Consider the following 24,619-nt stretch of genomic DNA (forward strand, 5'->3'; position numbering starts at 1 on the left):
GTGTGTCACCTCACCTGAATTTGCTGAGCTCCAGGTTGCGTCTGTATTAGAGCAGTGGAGCCCTCTGGCTGCAGCTGGGGAGGTGCCGTCTGAGATATTGGGGGCAAAATCACTTGCTGGGTAGGCAGCTACAAGGATGAGGGGGGCCAGATGGAGGGAGTGGCAGTGACAGAACATGGGAAGAAATAAGGAGGGGAAGAGAGAGAATGTGAACTTTAGCACACATCTATGTTAGACGTCGTACATGATACTCGTCAAAGAACCTTACTGGTCTAAACAGTCACTCTCCTTCATTCCCCAATAGATAGAAATCTCCTATAGCTTTACAGTACACTGGCTCCTCTCCAACGCCCTACAGGCACTTACTGTACCTGCAGGATAACATACCATAGCTACTTAAAATTAGACCGGTTCCTAAAGTGACTGTTAAATAACTGTTCACTGAACACTCCCTAATGGCATCAGGTCCACCACTTCGTACTTCGATTTAGCAATGAAAACATGTCCGGAGATACCACAAATTCCATAGTTGTGGAAGCCCTTAAGAATTTCTATTGCTTAATGGACAAACGTGAAAACAGCCAGCATAGCAGCTAATATGTTTATACTGGCCATGTTTTTTTTTTAGACAGCAACTTTACAGTATGGTAAGGAGAAGAGGCATAAGGAACATTTTTATGTGTGTGTGTGTGTGTGTGTGTGTGTGTGTGTGTGTGGGGGGGGGGGGGGGGGGGGGGGGGGGGATGGGATGGCTGGTAGCAATATACTTTAGGAAAAAAATAAAAATAAAAACAGAATGGAAAAAGGAGGTGTACGATTGTAGTGCTATAAAGGAAGGACGTGCCACGTCTTTTTCGGGGAAGGAGCTACAATTTAGGCCTTTAGCAGACGCTCTTAATCCAGAAAGATTTACATTAAGCAAGAACAAAAATCATGGCAATACATCATATACATAAAAAAGTAGTTATCATACATAACATACATACATAAGCTAAGAACGTAACAGTGGAATATATATATAATGAAACTACCGGCATGCATATATTATATACTATATAGTGCTATGTCTATAAAATGCTATCCAAGTTACATAAGTTGAGCCTTTGCATACGCCTGTAAGGTCGTCGGGGCTAGGGCAAGTGCTACGGGCCATGATGGAGTCTGAAGAGGTGGGTTTTCAGACTATGGTGGAAGATTGGGAGTGAGGCTGCAGTTCTGATTGTAATGGGAAGTGCATTCCATAGTTTTGGAGGCAGAAGGGAAAGCTACACAGAGCATGTTAGGCCTCTGGACTTTAGAAACACAATGTACCTGAGTAAGTGCCAAGGGGGCAGACTGGGCGCAGGTGGCAACAGGAACAACGGTGGTAGGCTGTACACCTGGGATTTGTGGCTGGATCTAATGTACCATAGAGTGAAAACAAGAGCACAAGTTAGTAGAGACACGGAGGGACAGCTGTTGAGTGAAGGGGAAGTAAGATTGTGTGAAAAGGAGAGGGCAAGTGCATTTATTATCTACAACACAGGTTAATATACCAATTATAACCCAACTCACCACTGGGACCTGCTGTTGCTGTATCTGCTCTGGTTGTGTCTGAGGGTAGGTGGCCTGGGGCTGAAGCTGATTGGGCACAGAGTTGTATGACATCACGGGCTGAGCAGGCTCTGGGAGAATGGAGGCACTCCGGGGTCTTTCCAACATTTGATTGACTGAAAGAACGGTGGGGAAAGAAGGAAGAAGAGTGTTGACTTGATGACAGGTTACCAATTAAAGACCTCTCTCGTCATGTTACAATGCTGTCATCGAATATTTGAACATTAATAAATCTTCTGAAGACACACCTCCCACAACTTGCTGTGGCTGCTGTTGAAGCTGATCTGTCTCAGGCTCCTCCGACTCTGGCTGGATGGGGACTACACTTTGACCCTGTCCTGCAGCTGGAGCTGGGACAGGCCCGGTTGCCTGTGGGAAATAAGGGACGCTCTGTGCAGGGCCAGTGGGTTGGACAGGTTGAGGAGTGTTATAGATGGGTGTCTGAAGGCTCTGCTGGGATGCGGGTTGGGGAGCCATCTGCTGAGTGGGTGGTTGGCTCAACGGAGGTGGTGCGTAGGGAGCAGGCTGCTGCACAGTCTGTGCAGCTGGTGGAGGGCCCTCTGTGCTGGGTGGTGGGCCCGGCTGTGAGGGTGGCAACTGACCCGGCTGTTCTTCTTCTATCGTCTTCTGTTCCTGTTCCTCTCTGACCTTTAATTCGTGCTCCTCTCTGACCTTTAATTCAATTAAGGGCAGATTTGTTAATGCCCCCAGTACACCAAAATAAAAACCTGAACAACTATATGTTAGGGCTACTGTCAGGTATCTCCCTTTTTCTTAGGTCGGTGAGATGATTTTTCTTGCAATTCTCTGCTCGCTTTGACAATCAGGGTCACCTGTGTGGTGTACTTAATGGCTGTGCTTCATGTGGCAGTCCATTAGCCTGGCTAACTGCTAACCAGGCTAGCAGTCCATATAGTTTGCCAAAGCAGCATTAACGCTGCTTTGTTATTTTGAGAATTGCACCTTACAAACTACAAGTACCCTTATTGTATGTGGACACATTTTTGTACCTGATCGGTTTGATTTTGATAGCGTTTGTTATATTTGTTGGTTAACGTTGGTGTATTCCTTTGTGTTAGTACCTTTAGCTGGGAACATAACATACCACCATAATTACTTGCGCAAGCAGAGCGTGCAAGTAATGTTATCAGTCAGGTGCTACGATGCGTATGTCCCTTAGCAGCATATGATATGACGTCATATGCTGGCACGAAGGGTTAGGGTAATAAAACTAGTAAACCACAGCACAATGACCTACATCACCTTCCTTTCACTGGACTACAAGCAACGCCTATGAACCAACCAACCAACCAATTATGCACAGTAAAATCCTGAGTGTTATTGTACAAATGGGACCAAAGGGAGATGGTACAGACCTGCTGCCTCTGTGTTCTCTTGCGACAGATGAGGGCCACCCTGTCCTTTATGGCCTTAGCCATAGTTTTATGGTCACCGTCACACACGTAGCCAGACTCCACCTGAAGCAGAACAACATCATCACACTTGAGTCCCTCAGCTGAAATATTTCATGGACATACAGTGATAGTGACAAACCATTTGTCCCAAAGTGCATATCGTCCCCAAATCAATGTATTTATTTATTCTCCACTGCGTTTTACTGGGGAGGAGGGCTCATAGGTTGGTGAACCAATAGGAAGTCGGTGTCGGTTTGTTCCGCCCCTCTATGGCCAGAAAAGCATAGGTTGCTTTCAGGCTAGCATGGCGATAGCAAGCAAAACAATGTTGATCATGTAGGACGAGTATGGCAACTGAACAATGTGGCTGTTAGGCTTATGTACGATATATGGCCAAAGCTGTAGATAGACTATGCATGTATTAATGGCGGTACAGTCATTTAGCACCAAAGGTTTATCAAACCAGAGAACTGCAGCTGGAAATTACCATTTCCTGTGCCACGTCCTCCGGCACGTCCTTGCTGAGGTCAAAAGAGAACTCGATAGCCTCGTTGTCCTTGTATTTCCCCTTAAGCTTCTTCGCATCCTCAATCCTCAGCCACAGTTTGATAGCTTCCATCTCTCCATCATCCTCCTCTGCAAGCTCCACACGCACCCCCGTCTCCTCCTGGAAGAAGGCGTGGGTCAGGAGATCCTTGATAGAGTACCTGAGTAGAGCAGGACAGGGTTAGAAATAAATCGATCAGGATTGACTGATAATATTGTACAAGTGCAAGGAAAAAAACAGACCTCTCATCCTTGTTCTGGCGAATACATCCCTCGATGATCTCCTTCACCTCAGGAATGGCCACCTTGTCGAAGCTGGCTGGCTTCACCCCCTACAGGAAACACAGAACATTGAATGAGAATGACCCACCTATTTCTAAATATTTTGTTTTATGTGACAACTCTCCAGCATCTTTTGATGTCCTCATTTGCTCTGATATTCTTTGCCAGTAGTCTTAACCTAACCCTGTCAAATCTTAGCAGCCCTGATGAACAGGATGTAAGACAACATTGGTGACCGTATGTTTTGGAAAATACTTTTTGTACACCGTAGTGCATGGGGTCACTCACTAGAAAGCTCATCTCCCCACCAATTCAACCAGAAATAATTAAAGGTGGGTGGGTAATGAGTCATTGACTGATGGTGTTTCTTAAAGACTACAGGATGAGGAGTGGTAGAGGAGAGGCCATGGGACAACAGACAGGGGCCTTGTTGTGGAGTGATGGATTGGGCCAATGTCAGGAGACTTCCTGGCGCTACAGAAATACAGGGGAACTTGCTGAGAGCCGTCTAATGAGAGCACAATTGTTCCAGAGTTAATTTACGTTTACCTCAACAATGTAAGTGAATAGTTTGGTACTATGGTCATAATAAAACAGGTTTAATATTTAGCAGTGATGTAAAAGAACATTACAGAACACTATAGACAGTGCCTCAACACTATTGCAGAGTACAGCTGATAATACAGCAAAGACCTTCAGTTCTGTGTGTGGTTAATGATAAGCTGGGGCAGTGGGTGTGCAGATTTTTTAAATACATTTTCTTGATAAGCTCTTTATTCATCCATGAGCCTCAGTCATTTGAGTCTTGAGTAATCTAAGGACATGAATCACCAGGGAGCTATGCATTTAAAGAGTGATCCAGTATGACTAATTGCATGAATGTGAAGAGTGTTTTTCTGTAACAGCTTCTGCCATTCTGGACGCATGACACGGATCACTTATCAGCTGGGAGGAAAATAGCTGCGCTGGCACATTCCCTCATCAATCATCCACTCCTCAGGTACATATGCTGAACACACACACACACACCATAAGGACAAAGCAAGAAAAACTGGTTGGATAGCGGGAGGGAGGGGCTAACGTGTTTTCTGGTAAAGGAGCCTGTAAACTGGTGCATTTATCGCAAAGGGGCAAAGGGTGGAGGGCAGAGGACAGCATGGAACAGCCAAAGAGAGAGCAGAAGACAAAGGAAAGAGTTGATGCTGAAAGGGGAAACAGAGGTGCTGGAAGGTACAAAGCTTATATAGCCTTGACAAATGCTTAACAAAAAAAAGAGCAAGAGCTCTGTGCAAGCGATGGACGAGCGACTGGGCAGATAATTCTTGTGGGGGATATATCTTGCACGGCAAACGTGAAGGGGTGGACACTTGGGGGGGGGGGGGGGGGGGGGGGGGCGGGGCTGGTAAAAGGGGGAAGACACAGAGGGCTGAAGGGACGACTTACACTGGTGACTCTGCGGTAGATCTGTGCAGCGTTCTGGCACTCTGAGTAAGGGTACTCTGAGGTGGCCATCTCCAGCATGCACATTCCAAAGGCATACACATCCACTGACTCGTCGTACTTCTCCTCATACATCTCAGGCGCCATGAACTCAGGGGTACCTTAAATCAAAACAACTATTCAGAACTCTCTTTCTCCCTGACTGACTCGAGTGAGAGGGTCTCTCACAACCCACCGCACCCTCTCTCTCGCTCCTCGAACCCGTGATGGGCTGAGGAAGCGCAGGGCGAGGAGGAGTGACCAGCCTGCTGCTGCCGTCTCCTGAGGGGGGGGTAGAACCTGCGAGCAGAGAGTTGGAGGAAGAGGAGAAAAAGAGGAGAGGGGGAGGAAAGCAAAAAGGACAGAAAAAAAAGAATGGGGAAGCTGGGCTCAGTTAGACTGGAGAGAAAGAGGCACGCGTTTGTCTGTGTAGGACCTTGATTTCTGAGGCATAATAATATCTAATGTCAGAAAGCCAATGTACAGAACACACATTTGTCAGAATGGGTGTTAGATATAACCTGTCAGTACAGCATTTTACAGAGAGGCACTCAAGGATAACACAGATTGTCAGATTGCCATTTTGAATGCCAATGATCTTTTATAAATAAGACTAGCTATGGAAGTAACTCGTGTCAAGACCTTACCTCACAACCAAGTTAAAAGAAAAAACACAATTTTTATTAAACTTACCTTTGGATGTCCAACTTACCGTCTCCAGTTGAGCTGTACGAGGAAAAGTGTTATGGTCAAGTCTGAGAGAAGCATATCCCATAGCTAGCTACTGAGCTCAACGGTGTGTCAGTCTGTACACCAGCTTTCATGAAATTACTGATAACTTTGCTTTCAATCTCAGGTCATACACAGAAAAACTCAAGATTGTTATTTGAATATAATTGTTTTGGAAATGATGTGTGTCACAGCACACTTAGCAGACTTACCAGGCCCATATCAGTGCATACTTACTTAATGACCAGCCGTACCCTATTCATTCCATACAGCAGAATGGGGCACAGCTGAGGCTAGAGCCTACATTTTAAAAAACATACCCAAGAATGTGAAAGTAAAGAAAACAAAAAAACAAAGCTGATACAGGGGAGTGGTGGGGGGGGGAGGGGGTGGTGGTGAATGAAGGGAAAAGACCTCCCTTGACAGGGAAGCGAGCAAAAAGATTCTGCTGTCCTGAAAATGTTTTAAAAGACAGTAAGAGACAAACACTAGCAAAAACAACCTGTTGAAGCAAACCCATAGAGAGAGACGTTAAATATTATTGGCATCACTGGCAAACAGACCACATATTTCCAAACCACAGAACAAAGACCAGTCTAAGACAGAAGGCAAGGGGTATACCTTTAGCCCCAGCCAGGATAACTTGCAGGTATTTCATAAGACAGGACATTTGCATGACAATATTCATGTAGAATTAAGAGAAATTTCTGGCGCTACTTACTTTCAGTAGGTGCCTGAAAGGAAAAAGAACCTTTCCCGGTTTAAAGGGAAAAAGAAAAATTGATTCTATCACAGGACCAAACCTAGTCGACATGCTGCGTGAGGGCAATGGTAGAAAATGCTTGTGGTTATCAGCCACAAAGTCTGGCCACCATTTGAGCTGTGGTTTGAGAGAGAGCTGAAACACTGTGGTCTGTTTTTAAACCACACTGTCAAAAAACTAAAACATAAAACCCCAACTCTACCAACATCATTCAATAAAATCATTGGCATTAAGTCAGTCACATGGCAGTTTGGCAACAGGAGGCAGCCGCAGTGACTTATAGTCTTACCTATGACACTCTTGGCGAACGAGGACCGCTTGAGTGTGGCCAGTCCCAGGTCTCCTATCTTGACGGACCCTGTGGGGCCTGTGATGAAGATGTTGTCACATTTGAGGTCCCTGTGGATGATGGGGGGAGCCCGAGTGTGCAGGAAGTGTAGCCCCTTCAGGATCTGTCGACACCAGCTCCGCAGCACTTTAATCTTCATCACCTTGAATCGTTTCAGATATCTACACAAGATACAGAATTAAACATCATCAACATTTCACAAGACTAATGTTTGACGGCCGCTAATAGTTTAATCCAGTGTTCCACTGCGCGTAAAACGCTATACCAGACATTTGTTTAATTCGCCGTTTTAAAATAATTAAAAAGAAACAGTGGATTTATCCGGGACCTGATGATGAGGCCGTCGCGTTATGATGACGAAACCGGAAATCAAGTCATCATCTGGGCTGCTAGGGCTTCTGGGAAATTGAGCTCAATGTAAGTGGACGGGGGGTTTGTTTGGACTACAATGCCTCATGGAGGCGGATCCTGTAGCGCATTGTAATGGCCGCTGGTGCTGATGATCATAACAAGCCGACGGACCATTTTTCGCCGGAGTTTCATCGTTGAAAGCTGCAAATACTTCAGCGTATGCTCTAAAGGTAATAAAACAATCTCGGCAGCGTAGAATATTTGATTAAATAGCGGGTAGCGCGTTTTATGGAGTCAAACTGTTAACAAATAAAATAAATAAAAAGATATAGAAAGGCTGGTTCTTGTTCTTGTTCACCATAGGTAGATTACAATGCGAATTATTAAGCATTATATTGTTGGTGAAGCAAAACAACATTACTAATAGACATCCTTGCAAGCCTGTCATATTTACATTAAAACTTTACTTTATTTTAAACTTTAAACTGCCTTTATTGATAGGTTCAAGACAAGTGAAGATAAGACAGGAAAGAGGGAGGGAGAGATGGGGAGAGACATGCAGCAAAGATCGTCGGAACGGGAATCTAAAAATCTAAATAAAACTGTACCGTCTAAACTAAGTACTGCACCCCACGGGGCAGCACACCTAAACCTAACCCTAACCCATGTCTAACCAATGACTAGTCTAAACTAAGCATGCACCCCAGCGACATTCCTCTGCTTGGTGAATCATCCATTCCAAACAAATGAGGGACTCGTCAGGCCAGAGACTATATGTGCCATGCTCCTGGACCGCTGGGCACCTCCATTAAAACATATTTGACCAACTGTTTTTCTGTTTACATTTGTAGTGGGACTGTACTTAAGGGGAATACAGGCTTTAGTTTAGACATACTATTGGTCCGATTGTCATTAGAACGACAACCTACCTCAAACCTAACCTAACCTTAACCGCAAGCACGGGACCACTGCATGTTCGACCGCCTGTCCAACCACTGTTTCTGCATGTCGGACCGTTGGTGTGTCGGATAAGTGTGCGCACCTTCTATTTAGCCTAGAACTGGAGGTCTAGAACCTGGTGTCATGTGATCAGTGACATCACAAAGATGTACTCTTTGGCTTGCAAATCAAGCTTTTCCATTGAGAAAAATTCCAGGATTTGTCCATGAAAATAATAATGATCATTTAGATTAAATTGTCGCCAGGCTTTCTTCATAATGTTCAAGGGAAAAACAAACCTTATGGTATTTTGGAACGATAGAGATTGAGTCAGTACCAAGTCCGACGCATTGCATTTATGCTGTTAGCGGAAGATCGGTTAATTTGGCAACGATTTAAAATCAGTGGCCAATCGATCACCTTTTTTGGGTCATGCCAACAGGCATAATTTAAGCACTGGTATCAAACTAGTAAATAACAGTACGCTGTAAGTGCACTGATGACCAGTATGAAGTATATCCTGCCTGTGTATGTGATCATTTAAATATATTAAAGGAGAATTTCGGACTAGAAGGCTTTCTTACCTTTATTTGTAGTCACCACCAAAGAGGTCCAGGTGTTATTTTGTACAAAAACACATTATTGGCTATTTCCCCTACCATAAGCCCTCAATGGGGCGTTGGGTTTTAGTGCTAATTCGCTTATTTCCATCGAAATAAGTAGTAAAGTGTACCCCTTGGGATTTACATTATGAAGAGAATGATATATACAAAAAAAAGATTTTTGAGCGATAGAAATAAGCGAATTAGCACTAAAACCCACACCCCATTGAGGGCGTATGGTAGTAGGGAAAATAGCCAATAATGCGTTTTTGCACAAAACAACACCTGGACCTCTTTGGTGGGGATGTAACAACTACAAATAAAGGTAAGAAAGCCTTCTAGTCCGAAATTCTCCTTTAAGCACGTGTGTTACAGAATTTGAGACTTACGTTTTGAGCGTGCCAGAAGTCATGAGTTCAGTGACCAGCACAATGCACTTCCTGCCTTTGGAGGGGCTCTCCCAAGAGTCATAGAAACGGACAATGTTGGGATGCTGCAGTCCTTTCAACATTCCTGCCTCCTCTTTGAACCGCTGTCTCTCTGACTTGGACAGCTTACGATCCTATAGAGGAGAAACAGAGAAAATAGCAGTGTTAATTGTAATATAAATGAATCATTTAGAGATAAAATTAACTATACGATTCCGGACCTGCCAACCTTGGGATATTGATATGAGTACCACCATGTGCAGCGCGATAAATCCAGCACCCGCGCTTAGCGTGGGCATGGCAATTATTTTGTGGCGGGGGTCCCACAGGTGCAAATTGGGGGGAGGGGGGGATGTTATATAGAAAATTTCACACCAGAAATGTAGCACATTGCACTAATGGATAATTATACCGTTTATAAATCTCTGTGGCTCTGGGCCCAGCTACATCTCAGACATGCTGAAGCCATACGAACCCTCTAGAACCCTTAGGTCATCTGGGGCTGGCCTACCAATTGTTCACTCCATAGTTGGAACAAAACATGGTGAAGCAGCATTTCACTACTATGCACCACAAACCTGGAACAATATTCCAGACCATTTGGAAATTCCAACTACAGATGTTTTTAAGTCCAATTTAAAAACGTGTATTTAACATTGCTTACTCACAATGATGTCCATCAACTAAGCTTGATAGATAGCCTGATAGTCTGGGCTTTAAATGAGCTGTACTGTACTTTGTTTGAATGTGTATGAAAGGTGGTATATGGGGGATGATTTCACCATTCTGCTCAGTAAATAATCCGACTGGAAGTGGATGATTTCACCCTTAACCCAAAATTGCGTGGTTATCATTGTGAATGTCGTACCGAGACCTAGAATTGCGTTTCTACGCAAAATACGTGCAGGTTGGTAGGTCTGCGATTCATTCAGGTCAAAAACACTTTAGTTTCACATATAATGATGGGTTTCAAATGTTAATCTTAGTTATGAGCCCTGAAAAAGAATGTCAGTTAGCATTTCAATGTCTGTACTGATAACTTGCAACAAGCCACTAATTTAATACAACTCAAGTGTGAGGCTTTAGTAGAGGAAAAACGTGACCCATTCCAGGATGTGAAATTTCATAAAAATTATGTTGAGCACAAACAAATAAAAATGAATAGTGTTTTCACTGACACGTAAACATTCATATGCACAGCCACAAGCATGCATACAGTTCGGGGTGTAGAGCTGCGGGACTGTTTTTTCTGGCGCAGGGCTGTGAAATGAGAGGAATGCATGTAACTTTGACCTACTTTCCTACCAAAGTGAAAAGAGCCACAGCATATCAAAATGAAGTCTATTACCAAAGCCCTCAAAACCAACTGTCCTCACAAACAAACCTCACAACATTTTCTACAAACCCCATGGCATCCAATTCTACAGGCCACATTCATTGTTATTCCGACAAACCATTACCAGCACGAGGGTAAGGCTGGCAAAAAGATTAAACTGCTGTTACATAGTCTTCTACTTAGGGGTGGGCGATATGGACAAAAGTATTATCACGATATTTTTCAAGCATTATCACGATACGATATATTATCACGATATTTTTGCGCGCGTTTTTGAGGGGCGCTAGCCCCTCCTATATACAGGTTTAATGTTTGTTTTAAAAACGCCATTGACAATGAAGAGAAATTAATGTTTGTTTTGTCCCTAACAAACATTAAATCCCATTAACAATAAAGAGAATTTAATGTTTGTTTTGACACTGTTTGTTTTACATCATTACATCACATCATAGCAATCAGAGCGCCCCTCACTTCACACAGGTGTGATTTACAGTACAATGTAACACAAAACTAAAAGAAATACCATTTAGTAGACCCTCCAGAAAAACACGGGCAAAATTATTATTATTATTTAATATTGATTATGCGATGGAATATGCAGGGTTTTATGTGAATTTATGCAGCAAAATATGATATATAATATAATCACTTTTGAAAAAGTGATTAACCTACACCCTATGGTATTGGTTCTCAAAGTGGGGTCCAGGAGGTCCCCACCTAAATTTATGAATATCATAAATATCTATTTAACCACTTTAATCATACACAGTCATTGATTGGCTACTTGAAAATAGCCGATCTACAAGCTCACACACAAAATATGTTTTCAGATTGGGGTCCACAGTCAAATACATATTAATTTAGGGGTACTTGATTGAGTGAGCAGAGCCATGCAAAACGTCTGCCTTTCATGATTTTCAAGGCAAAAAAAGCAAAGCTTTGTCAACACTCTGCCTTAATTTACTGCTCTTCAAGGCAAAAATAATACCTCATGTCATTCCTTAGATAAGTTTAACTCCGGTTTATGTTGTGGTTTTACTCTCTCTATTAGGGATTTAAAATGTTATGCTTGCAAGTGTTGATCCCATCTGCTTCCATGGAATACTATAACGTTTTGCTGAGTTGGTTTGCTGGATACGTTTTTGAACGTGGCGACTCAGTTTACAAGGAGTAGGCTATCATCAATGGACGCACATCGCATAAAGTAGGATTTACTTTAAATTGTCATTATGTTTCTTGAGTTTTGGCGGAGCTACATTATAGAGCAAGGGAGGAGAAGACTGACGGACGGTGTACAGCGCAAGTCAGCAAGCGTACACACACACACACACACACACACACACACACACACACACACACACATACAGCGTGTGTGTTTTTGCAAACTATGAAGTGGCTGTCGGCGAAACCGTAGGAGTTTGAAAAGAATGTTCGTTTGGTCCTTGTCCCTTACGGAGAATCCGAAATAGTTCCATACCACTGCTGTACAGTTCTTTTTGGGAACTAGCCCTTCCTCAACCTCCACTCGCTCGACATCTGAGTATAATTGCCCGTCCATTTCTTTCGTCTTTCTTTACACATTATTCTGTGCGGAGCGCAGCGTGTAGACAAACTCCTGCAGTGCTTCCCTCTGAAGAAAGGGGCGGGGACTTTGGGAGTGCTCAGAACCCACCCGATCTATAAGCAAACAATGCATTGCATTGCGGTGCAGTAGCGAAGCGTTGTTAGCTTGTAGATTTGTTATTTTTGGTGAACGAAACCGTCGTACTGCAGAAGTATAAATTACACATCATAGAACGTGCATGCACTGCATCGGATGGAGTGAATTTATCGTGATGGAAACGATAACTCTAAAAAGCCGTATCGTGGAGACATTGTATCGTCCCGACGATATTTATCGCCATATCGAACACCCCTACTTCTACTCTTCTTGTAGATGTACTGTATATAAACTAAACAAAGCTTAAGTTCCCATGTCAACAAGGGCCCATTGACTCCAGGCAGGGGTCTAATGTACAGTACGTACTGTATGAATCATGGCGAAAACCACACACCTAGCAGAATTGCCTGCAGGAATGTGATAGCACCAAACTTGATAAGTTCAGCAATGAGTGCTGGCAGGGTGGCAGCAGTTAACAAAAAGAATATTGGAGCACGTGTCTTTTTACGGCATTTCTACCACTTGCAAGTTTCCTGAGTGAGTGGTGGGGAGACCTACATTTGCACCAAGGTTTACTATGAAGCAGCCAACCCTATAACACCAGTCAGCCAAGCCCAGAGGAAAAACCCTCAACTAAAAACCCAGCAATGTGGCCCAAATGAAAACCTCCCTTCAACCAGAGACCTGGCAACCCGCCAGGTTGTCCAGGAAACTCAGCCCATTGTGAGAGGTGAACAAGAATGAGGTCCAGAAAACTTTCCACTGACTAACATTCCAAAAACTAAAATGAATAAAGAACAGATAATAAAGAGCCTTACTTAAGTCTTCACTGGGGAAATTTGAGCTTTATGTTTAATGTTTGTGTGCGCAGAAGCTGGAGCTCTAGAAGGGATCTCTGCTGAGTGACATGAGGGGGCACTTAGGGCAGACGAAAACGATAAATGGTAGCAGACGGGCTATATAAGAGGCATTTTGGAGGAGGGGCTCCATGGAATGGGGGAGCAATATGAATGTAGAGATGTAGAGGCTGAGGAGTGATAAACAGGGAATGGAGGCTCTACCGTGTACTTTGACCAACTGACCTACTTTTCAGAGCAGTTGGTGCGATCTGCCTGTGCTTCCCCTTCCCTCCAGCGTGTGTCGTCCCCGCCCTACGCACCCCCCCCCCCCCCATCCCCCTTTCACACCATGTGGATCCAAACCATCCACGGGAGCATTCATAGGCATAAGCCCTGGGCTGGTGTAGGCGGTGCAAGTCAAGTCATGAGCCCTCTTCCCCCTACTTGAACCACGCCCCACCCCCACGAAAACTATTTGAGAGCCTTTCTACTGCTGCCAGAGGGAAACTTGATCCATCTTTGATTATACCAACAATCAGACATTTTCAATAACTGAGAAATGACAAATGGTGAGTGGTGACTGCAGCACACAATTTGTGTTTTTTTAATATAGGAAGTAGTTCTACTGATCTGGGTGATGGGTTCAAATAGGGAGGAGTCTAGGAGTGAAATAGAGCACATGTGCCTCCCTTGCCCCATCTCCAACTCCCGACACAAAAGCTCCCTCCTAATCTCCCAAGTCCAAACCCCTCCACCCAAGTAAGAATACCCAACGTCAGGAGGGCATGCCAGTAGCACAGATTAGAGTTCAGTACACACAGATTAGAGTTCAGTAAACACACATCACTCAACAGTCATCACCAAAAGCTCACGTGAAGGGCCTTATCTCGCAGACTAACTCACGTGTACCGGCGGTGTATAGGCTCATGGGGATTCAGTCACACTCATAGGGGGACAAAATACACAATTTAGTTTATTTTCAAAAAGGATACATCAACGATTTAGCCACTGCGCTTTTGAACTTGAGAAAGAGGTTTGCGTCCACAACGTGTTGTGAGCTTGTAGATCTATTTTTGGCGCACTGCCCCGTCGTATTGCAAAGTATACATTCGGCTGCAACACATTTGGCTGCAACACATGTAGTGCCAGTGTCGGGTTGCTATAGTAACGTGCCTGCACACTGTCAATGAACCGAGACGCGATGACACCGTCTTTCTGCTGCCATGCACTTCTCTAACCGACCAAAACTTATTTATACAACCAAGAATTGTAAAACGTATCACTCCATAGGATATTCTTTTCAGGACTAATATCACAAGCTAGGAGATGAAGTTGAAGGAGAGTAGTAGCCTACCGCAGTTTGAACCATTGATGGAAACAATGTGGCACAACACTAGTTTCTAGTTCTGTGTACATTCTGTGAAAGCATTAATAGTTCTCACAATATCAATAGAGGTAGTCAATCATTCAATAGTGATATTTTTGTCCACATCACCTAGCCCCCCTAATTTAAGTCACCTGAGCCCAAACTGAATAGAATTCAATGAGACAACAATACAAATATACAATCCTCATAGGTCTAATTAACACTAGGATGTCTGAAAAAAATGCACTACTAATATGACGGCTAACGGTCAGGCTGACCGGTGTTTTTCGTGCTATTTGATTGGCCATTGTCTCCCCCACTGTCTAATGATCTTCACACCTCTCTCTGCACCCGTTGACGGCTTGCCATTGTCTTCTAAATGTTACATTCCAACGAATTCATTGCTCAGACGAAATACGACATTAGTTATATATTGTCATTTTATATAGAGGGGGAAACATCGATGTAATTAATATATATTTGATTGATTGTGCCAAAAAAAGGAAAGAGCTGTGCGTGCGTGCAAATCAGAAAAGTTTAGGCTACAGACAAAGGAGTTGGGAGTTTGGGATCGGCTAGCCTTCTATATAATGCTGCGCACATATTAGCCTATATATATTTAAAAAATACCCAGCATAATTTTTGGGAAGGCTAAGCCTGGCCTAGCCTTACATACCCGCCGCCTATGATCGATGTCATTTATATATATTTGATTTATTGTGCCAGCAGAAAGGTCCGTAGCAGCAGCACGGTTTATATATACACCATAGGATAGATCAAGTCATGTGACGCATCACCGCCACAAATAGTGCTAAAGCGTTATCTAAAATGCACTTCCGCATACCTCACCGTCAGTTACTTGGATATTTTCTCCCTCTCCACGAGAGAGGGAGAGAGAGAGGGAGAGAGAAAAAAAGAGAGCCGTGATGCGTGGAAATCAGTTCCACTGGTCGCGTGCAGAAAAGTTTACAGACGAAGGACGGACAGAACTGTTCTTCTTACTGACAAAACATTTAGAAGTTCGGGACGTCTATCGGGTTGGACTGATTTCAAACACTGTCATTTTTATTTGGCATCGCGCTGATTCGCGCATCGGCGAACATTCTCGCTCCAAGGAAATGTCGGTCGGGTCAAACAGACCATGCTATAAACTTTATTATTCCAGGATAATTGATTCATTTTGATCATCGCCACCTTACATAATTATGCTATAAAGATGGCGTGTATAGTCAACATGGATTTATATCTATTGAGCTATGCGTTTGGTTGAAACAATACGCCAGTCAGTCAATACACCATATTTCACCATATTTTTGATGCGCTGATATGAAATGAATATGCGCGACATAGTCACAATGCTATAAACTTTATTATTCCAACATAATTATGCTAAAGATGGCGTGTATAGTCAACATGTATTTATATCTATTGAGCTATGCGCTTGGTGGAAACAATACCACACACCATATTTCTTTTTCCGTTTCGAGAAATAAAGGCAGACATCGTTATTTCTGCAAACCGCATATAACAAATATAACATCTAAAACAACATTTAGTTTATGTAAGTTTGTAATGTAAGTTTGCCTACATGTGGAAGGCTAGTTGGAATGCAAATGACACATTAGCTTGAACAATGCCCGTCTCCAGCCGGGAGGGAGGTGTGAAAAGCACTGCTTGTGGGGGAGAAAGGGTGAGGGCTCTAAGAGCGGTCCCACGGACCGAAAAAGAGCAGACATTTTAGTAGAATTATGTCTAAAATCATATTTCCAAAACGTTTCAGATGAAAAAAAAAACAGAGATGGTTTGAATCGAACATTTAGAAAAAGTCATGCAAGGGGAACTTTCTCAGGACTTCATGGGCAAAGAAAATCCACTTCAAAATTTCAAAATCGGTCAGCCTGACCGCTCCGACGCGCTAGTGTTAAGCACTTATGCCCCATTCTATACTGTGTGGCATAGCAGATCTACAAGTCCACAATACATCACGACAACGAATGACAATGCATTGTGAGCTTGTAGATCTGTAATTTAACCACAATAGGGCCACCAGGTTGAAACAAGGGGCCAGTGAGGCTATTCAACGTTGAAGGTCTGGGCCCTAGTGGTAGGAGGAGGGACTACAGGCGGACCCGTGGATTCATGACCGGGAAACCCCGTGCAGCTGGGCTTTAACATTGAGCGCTCGGTTGCATACGTCACCCCGGACCTCAAATTTGAGGTCCGGAGGAGGTACTTCCGGCAGTCTTCCGGGTGCTTCAAAACGCCACTGAACAACTTCATCGAAATGAATAGCTTGGGGGCGGGGCTAGTGCTCCAGTTCGGTCTCTATCCTTTATATACTCTATGGGTTGAAAGTGGTTAATAACTAATGTGGAGGAGGGCACACAGAAGGAAGGCATATGGAACGGAAGCCATTTCAGATTTGTGCCAACGTCATCTAAATGTCTTTTTTTTAGTGCTGGGTAATAAAAGTCAATAAAACAACAAATCTACATTGGCAGCCATTCACAACACAGTAATGGCTTCAGATGACTCACAGTAGACACCGGTACACCGGTACCGTGTGACAATGAGTCAGCCCAATAAATAGTTTGGTTACCACAACTCCCTCTGCAATATAACATACCCTGTAGCTACATACCATAGCACAATGTCCTTGTGGAGACACCACGGTAGCCAAATAGCACCCACATTTAATAATTGAGTGGGTTCCAACAAATCAAGCAAATAATTGAGTGGATTCAATCAAATCAAGCAAATATTTCAAATGTTAAGCACTGAACTAAACTCAAAACCCATTTGCGTTCTGCCACTTTTATTTCCAACTGGGCAAGTGGGCATTCAACATTTAATAGGCGTGTGTGATTATGGTGCCTGAAGCTGTGATTTACTGGTAGCCTAGATATAAAGTTAAATAAGAGTGGTGTAGAGAGACCAGAGACCAAACCTGTCCTTGTCAAAGACCCAATCAAGCATGTTTTAGACTGTTTGTTTTGCCACATCTACATACAGGCACTTTATATTGGAATGAATTCCACTGTTACTGTTCTCCTTCCATCAGGAAGGAGTAAACAGCAAATTCATTTTCAGGTCGAAGCAATGACACAGAAATGAGCATCGACATAAGGCAAAAAAACAAACACTGTGATATCAAATTTAGGCCATATCGCCCTTCAAAATTACAGAGGGCATCATCCATTTCCTCCAGAATGAAGGAAAGGGGTTAATGGGGAAAACAGGTTATGGCATATGTTTAGAGTACATGTTAAGAGTGAATAAAGGTGAAAGTGGGCTAAAAAGGTGAATCAGAACTCTGACGGGGTGGAGATTAGGCCAACAGATAAAACATCACAATCAGCATCGCTCTACTTTGATGTTCCACTGCAGAGTCAGCACATGAGCTGTATTGCTCTAGCAAACACTTTGAAAGACAACAGTGTTCATGATGTCACATGACCGCTTCGCTTCAATTGGAGGGCACCCATCTTCTCATTTAGCTAATATAAACCAATATTACAAGTCCAACACTCTCTAATCACTCAGGTGGGCAGATGTTAAGCAAGACGTTCACCTCAAATCAGTGGCAAAACGCTATAACTGATGCTACAGTTTCAAACAACACTTCTCAGTCATCCCTTCAAATGCATAGGGGGGAAAACACATTTCTCATTAGATTGATTGAGATAGCAAGGGGGGATTTAAAGATCAATGTTATCTAAACATTAAAATGGTCAGTGGAGCTTTTACATGTTGTGCAGATATGCACTGTGAATCACAGTAAATGACAGTGTGGGCATCGGCAACATGGAATAGAGCATACTGCTACTAGGCAAAGACCGTCATAAATAACCCATTGAGCCTAAAAATAGACTGAGTGAGAAAGGCCTGTGATCATGCTGAGGGATAGCGCTGTCAGGTCTCTGCTGCGAGGGGGACACTAAAGGGCTATATGGAAGACAGTGGGCAGCAACATGGTCTAAGATCTGGGTCATGGGGGCCAACGGGCCTGAAAGCTGGCATTTTTTACATGGACCAGCATTATTAATTTTCAGCCGTTAATTATACAGGTTGTAAAAGACTATATAATGCATTGACTATGACCCGTTAGCTTTTTATTATTATTTTTTAATATCTTTTTAGGCTTTTTTGCCTTTATTTGACAGGTAACAAGTAGGTAGGTAGACAGGGAAGGGGGGGGGGGGGGGGGGGGGGAAGGACACAGCAAAGTTGGTCGGGATCGGGACTCGAATCCCCGGCACGCTGTAAGGCTGGCTTACCAGCCAAGGTGCCTGGACCGCTGAGCCACGGCCCAGGCCTATGACCCGTTAGCTTGACAAAAAGTCAGACTTAAAGGTATCATGACATCAATTTTCATTGATTCCTAATATGTCATATGGGATTTGTGGACTCTTGTTTGAGCTAGAAAACCCCAGACCACAGAAAATCTACTGAATGTTAAAAGTTCAGGTTTTTTTGGTGCAATTGAGCTCAGAAAACATAAGAATATTTTATTTTAGGTTTCCTGAGAAAACTTACAAAAAGTTAAACCTCAAGATATTTTGCATAGCATACAAATTTCACACAATTTCCAACTCTGAATTTGAACCAATTGGGTAGAATGGCTCATATAGCATTCAGGGGATTGTGGAATAGTTGTCTGGCTACTGTGTATACAGTGCAGTGCACAAGCCTCTTCACACTATAGCTTCTGTATGGTTGAGTCACACATGATAGCTTCTGTATGATAACCAGTGAAAGACTATTATGCAGAGCAAACATGAAGAGCAAAGTTTACTAGTTCATATAAAGCCAATGATTTACTGAAAATTAATATATGAGGACATGGAGAAAAAAAAACTGGGAACCTCAAAAGCATTACTGCCAACAGAAAAGAAAGAAGAGTGCTTCTTGAGCCATGAAACTGATTGATCTAACTGAAGCCAAGGACCTGAAATTTCTATTTTGTTGACTAGGTCATATAAGGGTTTAGATTAAGCTAGATCTTTGGTTTACACAAAACATAAGTAAGTAGAGGACGTTCAATCACTACTTATTCGATGAACAAGGAGTCTTTGTACTTCCACCAGAAATCTCTAAATCATATAAGATTATGATACCAGAGTTACCAACCACATGCAACTTGATGCAAGATTGTTCATTGTAAGCCCGGAAACAGCTCATCTGGTTTAGGCAACATTACAACATGCCCAATAATTAGAATGCTTTCATTACTTAATCAGAGGTCACTTCCTTAACAAATGGGGTAGTTTTCCTCATACAAAATCACTTAGCCCATAAAATACAGTTATAAAGCCCAATGCATGGCCAAATTAAATACAGATGTTACAACAAGCGATGCAATTACATAATCTCAAACAATTGGCATGGTATACCTCAATAATAATGAAAAATATGATTTAAAATGGGGGCAGAATAATCTTTATGTTGGGGGTCTGATCTCTGAAAAGCAATATCATACTGGATAGTAAGTGTAATGGTATAGAATATATATATTTTTCCCTTCGCTGAAGCTGTATTTGTTCAGCGATGTTGTGGGCTTATGGCCAGGCTACACTGGGGATGGAACAGAACCGTACCGCCAGCAGAGCACCTAGGTGGCTGCACCGACAATTCCTCCATTTAGCACTCGCAGGGAGTCCGTATTTTTTCCCCTCTGAAGGCAAAAAAAAAAAAAAAAAAAAAAAAAAAATCACACCCGGAGCTTACGCACAACCTGCGCACCACACCCGGTGTAGCCGGGTTCCATTGGGGTATTTGTGTTTCACTTTTCCCGTTTGTGTAAAAAAAAATAAGGCATATTTCTTTTTTGGGAGCTGTGAAATGTCTTGTGCCATATTTTGTAACTAGAACAGTGCTCGTTGGGGGTTATCAATTGGCTAATAAAGGGCGATGTCGCACGTGATGTCAGATCATCATTGTGGGCTCAGGGGTAGAGTAGCCTGATGGAAACCGCAAGGTTGCCAGTTCGAACCTGGGCTCCCCCAGAGTTAGTGTCGAAGTGTCCTTGAGCAAGACACTGAACCCCAAATTGCTCCCAATGTGCAGGTTGGTGCCTTGCATGGTTTCATCTGTCATCAGTGTATGAATGTGTGTGTGAAATTTGTGAATGTAATGCACAATCTATGTAAACTGCTTTGGATAAGGCGCTATATAAACGCACCATTTATATAGTGATGTCAGAATAGGCCAGCTCCATATATGGAGATCTAGGGGTGATCTGGATTTGGGCCCTGTCCGGAGCCTGGGCAGAGGCTTTAGTGCTGGTTCTGGTGGACAACGGTGTATCCCACCGACACAAGGCCAGGCACTTCCTGTGGTGGTGTGGAACTTTGACTTGACTTTGATTACAGACGTACATAGAGACATGGTGCAATTTTAGATGACTGTTTATATTCTCTTTTATTTGAGAGGTCATTAATCCTGAGAGCCCTTTTCCCGAGAGCCCTTTTCTACTTGCGACGGGGTCCGTAAGCTTTTCCGACCAGTCATTGGTCCGACATGTGGAAAACGACTGGATTAAGGTTGGCGAACATGCGTTAAGGTTGGCGGACATGCACTGCTCCATGCTTGCGGTTATGGTTAGGTTAGGGTTTGAGGTAGGTTGTCGTTGTTGGACCAGTGGCTGGTCGGAACTTGGTACTGCACCCCTTGTGACATGTGTCTGTCAAAGACAATAACAAACCCAAATCAAGTCAGCCTATCCCTGGAAGACTGCAATTTAGGAAGAGGCAGCGTCTTTTAGACTCCGTAGCTGAATGGGCAACTTCCACTGGAGAACTCCAGGATGCCTGGAGTTCTCGTCTTTCAAAAGATGGACATCAGCCAGTAATGGGGGGGCGGAGGAAGGAAGGGAGGGGGCCGAGGGAGTTTGGGGGGTGATGACATGGTTCGCTGAGGAACAACGAGAAAAGGGGAGGGTCCGAATTTTATTCCTCTCCTTTTTGCTCCTCTTCCCCTGTGCGGTGACCTACTTATTGTTCAAACATGCCTGCAACGTGAGAGTCGAAACAAATGTTGAGTGGGTTTGTGGGTGGGTGGAAAAGGGTGGATGACGAGCATTTTTTTCTACCAAGACCACTGAACAGATGGCTTCCAGATTGAGTGTGCCAGTGCCATTCCACATATTTTTTTATTGCACATTGTGCTTTAAAAGGTACTAAAAGACAAGATTTGGGACTTTCATGAGGGGGAAACCTGTCAAACTTGTTTCATTAGCATGCCTCACTGCCACTGCTCTCAGCTGACATTCACAATTTACTGAACAACAAGTGACAGCATGGTTCATTTACTTTTGCATTACTGATCAGATAATAACAGGACATACCACTACTAAGAATACCTTATCTACAGTACCAGTAACTGAAAATAACAGGACATACCACTACTAAGAATACCTTATCTACAGTACCAGTAACTGAAAATAACAGGACATACCACTACTAAGAATACCTTATCTACCAGTAACTGTGAAATTACAAAAGAAAGGAAATAGTCATTAGTCTGCAATTCAAACTAAGTAATAACAAATAAACTATTTGTTCCATATCTTACAACAGGAATTATGTCTAGCGGTGTTAAAATAAAAAAGGAAGCATGAATTGGAACCCACAGTGAGTGCAGTGGTATTACATGGCTATTCCGACTCATGGCATTTTCCTAACCATGTAGACTTGCGCAGGCGCTGTTGCAGTTCATCCATGAGTGTCCTGAATTTGGCATATGCCCACAGATTGCTGGCTGGTGCCGTGGGAAAAACACACAGCTAGACACAAAATCTGGGTAGAGACCTTTAGATATACAAGTGGGGAGGTAATATGGTGGGGGCATTACACATTACTATTACACATGACAGACAGCTGGTAGGGGGAAAATGTAATGGTCCAGTATGTGACTGTTCAGTTTTCTATTAAAACATGTGTCTCAACCACGAGAGAGGTAGAGTATTAATATATAAATCGATATGTTTGCAGTAGTCATGTCAAAAATATCGATTTTTCAATAAATAACTCTTTCAGTGCCTCTTTTCAAAGTTGTGACTTGTGAGTGACCAGTGACCCATTTAACACACACCTTTATGATTCACTTCAATGAATATACTATTGAAAATGGGGCCCCGATTACCTAGAACAGCAGAGATATTATGTCTGATGCTGAGCATATAATGCTCAGCAAGAACGGAAATGGCAGTAGTGTGATCATGGGACAGATTTAATAAGCATGTGAGAAGGGATTGAGCTTCTTTAGTGTAGCTGAACAGAATACAGCCAAGAAACTAGCTTGAGCAGACAGGTGAAAGAGTAAGCGCGGCACATTCGTCACGATTAACATATTCACCAACAAGAGATGGACCTTAAAGATAAGCTAGGAATCAGGTTAAATCTACTTAAAAAGGCAGAAGAACAGTCTATGAATAAAAAAGCTAGGGGTAAACTAAACTGACATGTGCAAGTAGCATAATGTATAGGTTAGGCTGCTCAAAATATACATGTAAAATGGGGTTGGTGTCAATGTAACAGATGATGAAGTTGGGTTCAATTCAGAGATATTCTTCAAACTTTAGATGAGGTAATCTAGCCAAATAATTAAACAAACACTGGGTATCTTTATATCACAATGATGCATCATTCTCTATCAAATCAATACTACTACATTCGATGAAGATCGGGTCTGGTGGCCTTGAGCCACGTGAGGCACCAGCCAAGTGAGTCGCCGTGCCGAGCGTTGCGTAGCCAGGCCACCAGACCCGACTCAGCACCGTCCGCGTTACGTCCCGATAGGCAGAGAATAGTATATATTAGTAGCCCCTAGTTTCCATGTGCCGACAATAGAGTTGGAAATGACACGTTCAGCAGGGGGAGTCCTTGACCAGGCTATGTCTGCACCACCACCCTGCATGCGTGCAGTCCGGGGGAATACAGCCAAACACCACAATGTCTAATATGCCAGTATGGCCATATTGACCATATTCCAACGTCCTGATAACGGTTGATTTCGTATATTTAATACAATCGCCTGCCTTTCCGCATCAGATCTTTTTGCCCAAAATATCCACAAGTATGAAGCTCTATGTTACTTGTCTTGTCACAGATTTGCATCAAAATATATATATTTGTTGCAACCCATTTTTTCACCCAGTGTCAATTATCTAATCGTGGGCGCTACACTCCCTCTGCCAACCTGGGGAGAGCAACAGACGGACATCATGCATCGTTCTATGCCTGAGGAGTCCAACCTGACAGGGGGAGGTTCTTGTGAGGGTATCTACCCTAGGGGACATGGAGAGAACATGCCAACTACACACAGACAGGCCCTTTTGCCAACCCCACCCAGGGTATGGGCACTGATGACGCAGAGGAGAGAACACGCCCCCAACGCCCACATCTTCCCCAGCAGGAATTGAACCCAGGATCATCTAGCTGTGAGGTGACAGACTACGCCACCGTGCCCCCAAATCTGTGAATTCTTGACTCATTGGAATGTCATCATAAGGGGTTGCTAGGTTTCTGTTTCTGTTATGCTATTGCATGGAAAGAGTTAATACAGTGAGCAGCAGTTTAGGTCAATAACTCTATGCTTCTGTCATCAGCATATTCATAGTAATAGAGGTCAGGAGTCAGGTGACCATTACAGAGGACAGAAAAATATGAAACATGTTTAGTGAAAGAGTAAAACTGAAAAAGAGGGGAAATGGAGGAAGAATAGGCAAGACAGTAATATAGAGAAAAGAAGTGGAGAGAATAGGGGAAATAAACTCAAAGTATAGGGAGAAACAGGCCTTGGCAGGTCAGCCTGCGACTTTACACAGGAGATTAGAAATTCCTCTGTCAGGAATCTGACCCATTTTACATTCACATAAGCATTCAAAGCAAGCATAGACTGAGCATGTGCAAGATTCTCTCTATGTGGTGGGGGAGGGGCATG

General features: G+C 43.2%; 1 protein-coding gene across 5 annotated transcripts in view; it reads right to left on the reverse strand.

Annotated features, from left to right (window-relative positions):
* LOC306923824 (serine/threonine-protein kinase WNK1-like) overlaps positions 1-24,619 on the reverse strand; it is a 40,418-nt gene that overhangs the window by 10,384 nt on the left and 5,415 nt on the right. For all 5 annotated transcript variants that reach the window (XM_079502151.1, XM_079502147.1, XM_079502149.1 and 2 more), the window contains exons 3-12: positions 9,438-9,610; positions 7,097-7,317; positions 5,280-5,437; positions 3,798-3,886; positions 3,496-3,715; positions 2,970-3,071; positions 1,842-2,265; positions 1,555-1,709; positions 1,312-1,398; positions 15-128 (exon numbers count right to left, since the gene is read on the reverse strand). In XM_079502151.1, coding sequence (XP_079358277.1) covers positions 15-128; positions 1,312-1,398; positions 1,555-1,709; positions 1,842-2,265; positions 2,970-3,071; positions 3,496-3,715; positions 3,798-3,886; positions 5,280-5,437; positions 7,097-7,317; positions 9,438-9,610 — 1,743 coding nt within the window. The remainder of the gene's footprint in view (positions 1-14; positions 129-1,311; positions 1,399-1,554; positions 1,710-1,841; positions 2,266-2,969; positions 3,072-3,495; positions 3,716-3,797; positions 3,887-5,279; positions 5,438-7,096; positions 7,318-9,437; positions 9,611-24,619) is intronic.

The sequence above is a fragment of the Electrona antarctica genome (assembly GCF_951216825.1).
Source record: "Electrona antarctica genome assembly, chromosome: 5".
Classification (NCBI taxonomy): domain Eukaryota; kingdom Metazoa; phylum Chordata; class Actinopteri; order Myctophiformes; family Myctophidae; genus Electrona; species Electrona antarctica.